The sequence below is a fragment of the Typopeltis vanoorti genome, chromosome 3, assembly GCF_054136105.1.
Source record: "Typopeltis vanoorti isolate ZY-2024b chromosome 3, IOZ_Tvanoo_1.0, whole genome shotgun sequence".
Classification (NCBI taxonomy): domain Eukaryota; kingdom Metazoa; phylum Arthropoda; class Arachnida; order Uropygi; family Thelyphonidae; genus Typopeltis; species Typopeltis vanoorti.
Window position 1 is genome coordinate 88965504 of NC_143551.1, and position 9953 is coordinate 88975456.

At 32.2% G+C, this 9953-nt stretch overlaps 1 protein-coding gene across 1 annotated transcript in view; it reads left to right on the plus strand.

Annotated features, from left to right (window-relative positions):
- Window positions 1-7848, plus strand: part of LOC150108364 (metabotropic glutamate receptor 8-like) — a 67628-nt gene extending 59780 nt beyond the window's left edge. The window contains exons 4-9 of the mRNA XM_090390455.1: window positions 511-665; window positions 993-1121; window positions 1449-1643; window positions 2130-2262; window positions 4366-5281; window positions 7531-7848. Of these exons, the coding sequence (XP_090246581.1) occupies window positions 511-665; window positions 993-1121; window positions 1449-1643; window positions 2130-2262; window positions 4366-5281; window positions 7531-7848 (1846 nt within the window). The remainder of the gene's footprint in view (window positions 1-510; window positions 666-992; window positions 1122-1448; window positions 1644-2129; window positions 2263-4365; window positions 5282-7530) is intronic.
- The last annotated feature ends 2105 nt before the right edge of the window (window positions 7849-9953 follow it).

Sequence of the window (9953 nt, forward strand, 5' to 3'; positions counted from 1 at the left end):
TGTCCTTCCCAAGTCGCAATGTGGGAACGCTGCGGTGCCGTACTAAGAGAAGGAAATATGTACACTTTACCGAAGACAGGCAGCAGTGAGAAACAAAAATATGATTGATGACGGAGTGAATTGGATCCTTAAACTGACAGCTGGAGGAGCATGTTGTATGAAATAATGGGGGAGAGGAAATTTGTAGGGGATCTCTCCTTTTCAACTTAGCCACCTTTCAGATTTTTTTTTTTTTTCTGGTTAAGTTTAGATTTTTAAAACGCACTGGAAGATCGATATCTTAGAAATATATGAAAATAAAAAACAAAGTGAGATATAAAAAAATAAAATGTTTAGATCGAGTACGAAGTTATTGAAAATTCAGTTTACGAAGTAGTTTATTTGGATTGTTAGAGATTGAGCCACGAGATAAGCCTTTCTATTTAGTTTAGAATTAATTGGATTGTCAACCACGATTCTCTTTTTAACTTTTTCTTCTTCTATTACAATCTGTGTTGTTTGTTCAAACAGGAAGATGTTGGCAGCTTTAATCAAAGCGAACAAGGCAGGCCAGTTGCTATGGATTGGTAGTGACAGTTGGGGAGCTAAGATATATCCAGTCAGGGATCAGGAAGAAGCTGCGGTTGGAGCTATCACAATATTACCTAAACGCAATCCTCTGAAAGGTAATCTGATTTTAAAAAATACAGTTAAATAAATTAGAATTCGATAATTATTTTCTGTTGGAATAAAACGAAGAATGTGATTTAAGACAAATAATAATATAAACTTAGCCTGAATTTTGTAAATAAATATTTAAATCTATAAATAATATAAATAATTTGATTTTTTGGTTCTGACGATAATAATAATAATATTAAGATGATTATATATATATAAATAGTGTCGAATAAACTACAAATTATATAAAAATAAAGAAATTCCAAATTTTTAATTTTATAACCATCACTTTTTAGATATTTATTTATTTATTGTTTTTAATTTCACTTTAGAGTTTGATGATTATTTCATCTCTTTAACTCCTGAAAATAACAAACGTAATCCTTGGTTTAAACATTTCTGGAAACAACACTTCAACTGCACTTTCAAACAGACTCGCACGAAGAGAGCTAAATGTACAGGTAAATGATTTCTTCTCAGTTTATAGATAACATCTATGAAAATTTAAAATATTTCCCTATTTAAATATATTTGAATATTTAAAATATTTACGAAAAGCAGCAAGTGATAATTAGAACAATGCAAGTGGCGCCACCTGGTTTCACAGCATTATTTGTAACTTAGTACAAATGTTTATTGTATCCAATATACTGTAGTTTATACAATTTATTAAAACTAGCTGAAATAATACGTACATTAAAAAAAAAAACAGCTAAAACATATTTAAAGCAGTAGAGAAGCGTGTTATTTTGCGCATATAGAAATCATCATTTCTTTGTCTTTATCAGGAAACGAAATATTAAAAAATTATGAACAAGAAGGACTTGTGCCCTTTGTTGTTGACGCTGTGTATGCAATGGCGCATGCGCTACACAATATGATGCAAGATATCTGTGATCCGCCTACATTATTATGTGACCGAATGAAACCAGTGCCACCTGGTATGGAACTTCTTGGGTATATTAGAAATGTGTCCTTCCAGAGTAAGTAGTAAAATAGCCTGATCGGGTTTTTCAAAAAATTGCATTTCTTTTAATATGACAATCACATTTTAAAAATAAATTTATATTGACAATTTTAAACGTTAAAAATATGTTATCATTAATATTTTAATATTAATATGAATATTCATATTCATATGAATATTAAAATATTAACATTAATATGAATCAATAATGGATTACTTAAAATTAGTAAACATTTATTACTGATTTTATTTATTATTTATTGATTTAATTTATTATTAGTAAAAAATTATTATATAACTTTTATTATTGAAATGTAATTAATTAAAATGTAATGATTAAATTTATTACTGAAATTAATTAACTTTTAATAATTAAAATTAATTCATATTTAACAGACCTATTTCTAGTCTTATGAATTATAAGTTGATCGAAGTCAAATCAGTAATACATTGCGAGTAGAAATAGTAATTCTTATAGTCTTGTATAATGCCATCATTTTAGGCCTCAGAGGTGAGAGAATGATTGTGAAATTCAACCAGGACGGTGATGCGCCCGGAATATACAACATATACCAATACCAACGAGTTTCGCGGGAAAAATTCGATTACAAGCTTATAGGAGAGTGGACGGAGAGGTAAGTATATTCTTCTTGTGTGTCTCTTTTCATATTTAAATAACAATTCTTCAAATAACATATTTAAGATGCCTGATAATTATTAACATACCGCATACCATAACAGCATGAAAGCCAAGTGAATATTTTAGTTGTATCTTTTTCTTCAAACTTTGTTTATTTTAGGCCTCTCTGCTTTATTTTAGAAGATGTGTTAGTCCCTATTTAGAAGGGGGGATCTCCTTTAGAAAAGTCTTGGTCCTGTTCATATATTGGTTTTTTAGATATTATCTATTCAAGATATGCATTTCCTTAACATACTAGATATAGTGCATGGCTGTGTTGCGTCTGTGTGTATACATAATTCCTGTTTCACGTAGCAGTTACGTTTCCATCTTACGATACAAACATGTAACTGTAATACGTGAAATGTCAGTATTTGACCTTGCAGATTCCAAACTTTTTTTACTGTGTATGGTGAGCCCCTTCGATAGCTCTATTGCTTTTTTATATGGCGTGGAAAAAGTAGCCTGTTCCAAGCTTTTATCGACAACGGAAGATTTCCTAATCTGTAAGCTCTCGTTGACTTTAACATATAACTATAATTATATATAGTTATATATAATTCCTGTCTTCAATTGTTTATATGACATATAACCAGTATAGAACAAGAAAGAGCAACTACCTGCTTGAGTGAAGGCGTGGGCAGTGTCACACTTCTCGACGACCAACAATAGTCTCTGGTCCTCAAATTCCTCTGTACCATGGATGTTAGGAAAATATTTCAAGGTTACAGTATATGATTTTTATCTCTCCACGTGGGTAGTACGACGTTAAGTTTCTAGAGAGGTTCCAAAGTATCTAGGCATTAGTTCATCCGGCGTGTGCTATGGATTTCCAACCTGCAGTGGGTAGAAATGTCATAAAAAATGAGAGAGAGAGAGAGAGAGAGAGAGAGAGAGAGAATTATAATTAATAAAAATAATAAATAAAAAATCTAAGAAAACCACCTGTGGGGAGGGGAGTATTGATTTATAGGGATACAAATTTCCAGATTTAAATTTTGGATGATAAATATCACTAAAACTGTTTTTGAAATTATTATTTTTGTTTGTTTGTTTGTAATGGGATCTCAAATCGCATCCTACTTTTCCATTTTGAAGAATAAGTTAATTTGGAAAAGATGGAGATTTGTGATGGATGTACGTCACAAAATAATGTTAGATTTGTTAATGCTTGTGTTCTCAGATCGATTTGTATGTTATAAGATGGTAAAACTCAACTTTCTGGGAAGAAAATCTTGTAATCTCCACGTAACCGATAAAAGCCCTTGTAAAGTAGATTCGGCTTAGACAGGATTTGAACTCGTTTTTTTTTTTTTTTAAACAAAGAATGCCTTGCTGTCGAGGCATTCGACAAAGGTGGAAAAAGTTTGCCAAATGTCTGGACCCTTTGTTTTTGTCTTCAAATGAAATCCATAAGTATACTGATATCATGACTTTAGTGATTAAAAAATCTAACCGAAATAATCTGGAAACGTCACTTTAGGGTGAAAATTACCAATTGAAATGTATATCGATTTACATTATTATACAATTGATAAGAAGGCTTTTTTTTAACACCGATATTCCAAATCTAAATTAGCTTAAAATATCCTGTCTAGTCAAAAAGATCGATGAATTGAAACACAAAATAATAAAAGTTTATCAATAACTAAATAATTCTTGCAGTCAAGATAGTTAGAAACAAGAATAAAAATCACTAACAATCCTGATCTATCATCAAAATAATTTGATTTCACCATCAATTTTCTGATATCCTCAAGGGATGTTCAGTCTGCTATGAGAGTACTACATGATTAAATTTACATTATTATTAATCTCCTATCAACCATTTTCCTCCAAATCAATATATTACTTGAATTTTTTGTATAATTTGTATTACAAGTAATTTGATGTCTTATAGATGAAGAATATTGTTAAAGAACTTCGAAATATTTTATATTATTTATACAGAACTTGAGAAAATAAAGAAAATTGAACTTAAAAATAATTTAATTTACAATAAATCAAAAGTTCATCTTTGATAGTATAATTTCATACACTGTGCATCTTTTGCTTTTAGATTGGTCCTGAATCTCCGTTTGACAAAATGGGACACCGAAAACGGAACACTTCCTTCTTCAGTCTGCAGCATCCCTTGCAATCCAGGAGAGATGAAGTCATTTCAAGGCCAGCCTTGTTGCTGGATGTGTATCAAGTGCAGGGAAGATGAGTACATCTACAATGGCAGCTGCAAGAGATGTGAGCCTGGTTATGAACCCATTCCTAGTAAGATGGAATGCACGGAGTTGCCTTTAAAATACATGACATGGGAGAGTCCCTGGGCGATTGTCCCAGCAGCATTTGCATCGCTAGGTATTCTCTGTACCCTTTTCACCTTCTCGGTATTTGCTCGATTCAACAACACTCCCATCATCATGGCTTCCGGTCGAGAATTGTGTTACGTACTCGTCATAGGCATTCTTTTGTGCTATTCGATAAGTTTCATCATCCTTGCCAAGCCCACCATCATCACCTGTGCCTTTATGCGGATAGGTATTGGTATCTGTCTTAGCATATGTTACTCTGCCATATTTACAAAGACTAATCGTATCTCTCGCATCTTCAACAGAGGAATACGCAACGTCAAGAGACCTAGTTACACTAGTCCGAGATCTCAAATAGTCATTTGTCTTGGACTAGTGTCTGTACAGCTGATATTCGCTATCATTTGGCTCATCGTGGAGCCACCCAGTATCAGGATAGTTCATATGTCTCGATCATCTGTTCTTCAGTGCGGTATTTCCAGCATCTCACTAATTGTATCACTCATCTACAACATGTTGCTTATAGTTCTCTGCACGACTTACGCTTTTAAAACGAGAAAAATTCCCGAGAACTTTAACGAAGCCAAGTATATAGGATTTACTATGTATTCAACGTGCATTGTATGGCTGGCCTTTATTCCAATCTATTTTGGCACAAAGAATGATTATAAGGTAAGAAAAAGTGTTTTACTTTTTTTTGAGGAAGGAATTGTTTTTGAAACGTTAGAATTTAGAATGGTTGTGACCAGTGGCGGCTCGTGGCTTGAAATCGTGGGGGAGGGGGGGGGGTGCAATTTTCGAAATATACATACACACTGTAAGTACAGTGTATACGTGTTTGGGTAAAATATCAAAATTATGGTAAAAATTTAAAAAAAATTAATTTTAATTTATTATTTTTTAATTATTTATTATCGTTTTAAAAATTGTTTATTATCGATAAAATTATACAGTTTGGTATAATTCAAAATTACTTAAAAATAAAATCCATTACCATAACCCCAATAATGTTGTAAAATAAAAACTATAAGAAATGTTATGTCTTTAATTGTAATCTCCAAATATTTAAAGAGACGGAGTAAACACGATAAGCACTATGAGCATTCTACTACTGGCGCAAACTATATATAAACAACAGTGGAACTGCGCGAAGGACAGTGCCGCATTACGCTAATAGCTCGCATCTCACTATGACGAGCATATGCTTGCGCGCGTAGCAATATGACACTGTGGTAAACGCAGTGCTGATAGCGTCCTTCGTCCTCTTAAGTGCTACAAGATGGATTTTTATTATTTTTATACAAAATAAAAGAATTGTATAGGATTGTTGATGATAAAATTAAATATTACAAGCAAATATAAATAAATATATTTATATATTGAGAAAAATTGAGGGTGCTGCAGTTCCGCAGTGTGCCTATGCACGTGTCGGCCCTGGTTGTGACTATTATTAAGTTCCATTTTCTTCTTTTTGTAATAAAGAAAATATCTAAGTTACTTGGTGTTAGATATAAATATTTCAATTATACAATTAGGATCTTCAACTGAAGGGATCACATGCAGTTCAGTGATGAATTGTGTGTTGTCTCTCTCTCTCTCTCTCTCTCTCTCTCTCTGCATATAGAATAGCTAAAAAATAAATAGGTACCACAGACTGCCACGTTGCGAATCTACACTATAAAAATCACAAGAATAAATATGTTTTATATAAATATAAACGATAATCATAAATTGTGAACATGAATATTTATAAATGTAAATAAAAATCAATATTTATAAATGTAAATATTTAAATATAAATTGTAAATAAATATAAAAATCATGTTAACAAAAAAAAAAAATCAATAATCAAACAATGCCTTCGAAATAGATATATGAATTCGAAATTGGACTTAGCGATTATTTTAAATATAGGTGCTTCTTTTTTATATAGTTGATTTTGAAAGTTATTAATAAAGACTTATTTGAACATACTATTTTCGTTTCTTTAATTCCTTACAATATTATAATAGATTTACATTATATAAATTACTTTAATAGGCTATATCTACTACACTAAATGGCCAGTTTATTAGGTACACCGCCGTCATCCATGCAATCTACTGCTTCGTCAGCAATAGTGAAACCTGTACGTTAAAGCTATATAAATCAGGTTGAAAGATATAGAGGAATAATACATGGACGTGTTTGTGTGTCCTCGAAACTCGACGATTATAGTTAGTGACAAACGAGCCGGTGGGTATATCACGGCTATAGAGAAGTATATCGGAACCACGCTCCTCCAGAGCCGTACTCCTTTACTGAGTACAACAGCAGATAACTTTGCCCAGTTCAACTCTTTTCAGCTAAAAATAAGAAAGTACAGAACCACTGCCAGCGAACACTTGAGGAGTGGGGAAAAATGTCGTCTACTTTGACAAATTCCAGTTCCACGTTGATGAGAAAACCAGGGTTGGCGACAATAACGTAAATCAATGGATCTATTGTGATACACGGCAACGATACAGGCTGGAATGTGGATCCTCCCCCCCCCCATCCGTTAGATAGCTTTGTATGGAGTAATGTCTGAATGCCGTAACCTATTGAACATTGTTGTCCACCAGATGCATGCACGAGTCATTCCTGAAATGGTTCTAGAATCATAAGAGCAATTAAAATCCTACTGTGGATGCGATAGAATCTCATTTGCCAGTGTTCTTGTAAAATGCTTTCGACACTTCGTGATATCCCTTCGCAAACAGGGCTTATCTCGGTATGGCAAGTGTATCTAATAATCTGATATCTAATAATATACCATGGCTTTAAAAAAAAATTGAAGATCCCCTTTTTATAAATTTTTAAAAAAAAAGCAAACTCTCATTGCTTATATACTATTTATGGAATACCTATTTATTGAACTTTTTTTTTTTTTGTATTTCCAGATCCAGATCGCCAGTCTGTGTATGTGTATTAGCATCAGTGCGACAGTGGCTCTAGGCTGCTTTTTTGCTCCTAAAGTCTACATTGTCCTGTGTCAGCCGTATAAAAACGTGCGTACACCGGGCACCCAAAGCAGCACTACAGGTGGTGGATTCGCACATAGCATGAGGTTTGCTCGTCCCACAGCTAGTGCTGCTATAGCAACGGTCGCTACGGCAGCAGTAATCGGCTCTGCCAGGCCGGCCATTGAATCGGACTTTCGATCGACTACGAATGGAGAATTGACATCACCCAGCATAGAAGAAAGTAGCATTAGCTAGAAAACACCCTGTCAAAAAAAAAAAAAAAAAAAAAGAGCTGATCACTACTTTTCTCCTTTTCTTACACTCTCTCCTTCCCTTCCATACCATCACTTTGCTATTTCTGGTTCCCGGTGGAATTCGATAAAAGGAAACAAATTTGGATTAGAAGAAACTAAACCTTCATTTTAATCCTTCGTTGATTTTATGTTCCTTGGTAATGTACTGGAGTAAAAAAATAAAAAAATAAATAAAAAAATTTAAAAAAAATCATTCTCTGCCAAAGAGAAGCAGCCCAAGCATCTAGGAAAAGAAACAACTTGAATATCAGTTTGTTTCTGTTTCTTGAAATCATAAAGAGACATTTGTGCTCAACGCTTTTTTTTATGATTCGACAATGAACAGCCATTGTTGCGTTGATATGGAAATGTACAGTGCCTGAAGGATATCGGAAGTGACGTCACTGAAATAAAAGTGATCATATTCATCTCGCCTATTGTAATATTTTATTTCGTAAACGAAATACGATGACAGGATTGGAAACATAAAAAAAAATATTTTAATAATTAATTATTCGAAATTATTAATGTAATTATAAGAGATTGTGAAAATATTTATAAAACATAGAAATCAGCAAAAAAAAAATTAACTTCCGACATGCAAGTCATCAGTGACTTGAAACCGGAAGTGTATTAAATCTTCATATCAATAGTTTAAAGCAGCGCTTCTCAAACTGTGGGCCGCGGCCCCCCTTGGGGGAGGGGGGGTTAGTTTTGTTGAGGAGGGCCGTGAAATAATGAAAACAAATTTAAAATGTTTTAAGACGAAGTGTGCCATGTCAAATGTGTATGTAAGATGCTAAAAATGTAATATTTGCATTTGATTTTTGCAATAGTCGCTGTGTATGTTTTGTATTGAATATAAATACAATAAAAATTATAATAATATATTGCTGTATTACGATTTTTTTTTCTATGGGAGCCGTGAAATATTTTAATTTTTTCAGGGGGCCTTTACATTCATAAGTTTGGGGAAGCACTGGTTTAAAGTACTAAATTAGCAGGACTTGGTCTTTTACTATTACACTTTTACAGTTTTTATCAGTTTTATAGATTTTTTGTATTTTTTTAAATTAATTTTTTTCCAATTAGATTTTTTCATAATTACGATATATTTAAAAATTATTATTATTGTTTTTTTTTTTTTGCGAAATATTTTTAAGCTCGTGATTCTGGCGTAAAATTTTCATCCTTTTCTGCAAACTTATTTATTGACAGAATAAACGCCATCAATTTTAATCGTGCCATCAAAGAGTGAGGCACAGTAAGACAATTGTGTTCAGCGACATCTGGTTTGCAAGGCGAAAACTATATCTCTTCAGTTTTTCTAAGCATTAATCTAAATAATAACAAAAACTAAAATAAAAAAAAAGTTAAGAAAATTTTAATAAAACTTACCAATAATTTTAGATGTTTAATTTTATGTAATTTAATAAAAACGCCATATAGAAATATATATGTATATATATCAATTTAAGTAAAAGTTGTTGGACTTTTTATTTTTTTATTTCAATTAAAAAAAATTCCTGCGTTCGTATAGCCATCTACAGATGTGTGGTTTTAATACAGATATAGATTCTCAAAATTGACAAAATCACAAGCAAAGAACAGATTTAACCCAGTTATTGGCTGCAAAAGATGAAAAAGGCATCGCCATTTTCAGAAACCTCAAACAAACTGAATGACACGCTCATAAGGCAGTTTTAATTTTAAATAAATTTTAAATTCAATTTAATTTAAATAAATTAAAACATTATAGCCTGTAGATAATTTAATTTCTGATTAGTAGTCCTCATATAATGTTTTTTTTTTTTTTTTTTTTTGCAACCAGCCTGGTAAACAGATGGTCTGAGTTTGCGAAATCAAAAAGCAGGGATGAATTTTTAGTAGTTCTGCTGGTGTTTTAAATAAATTAAAAAAAAGAAAAATTCCATTCAAGTCTTTAAGGAAATCTGTGGAATTATGCATGCCAATTCATGAATAATACGGAGAGATTCATCTTCAGAAAAAAAGTAAAGTTAATCCACGAGACTGGAATTAATTAAAGTGACATCTTTTCTGAATAGA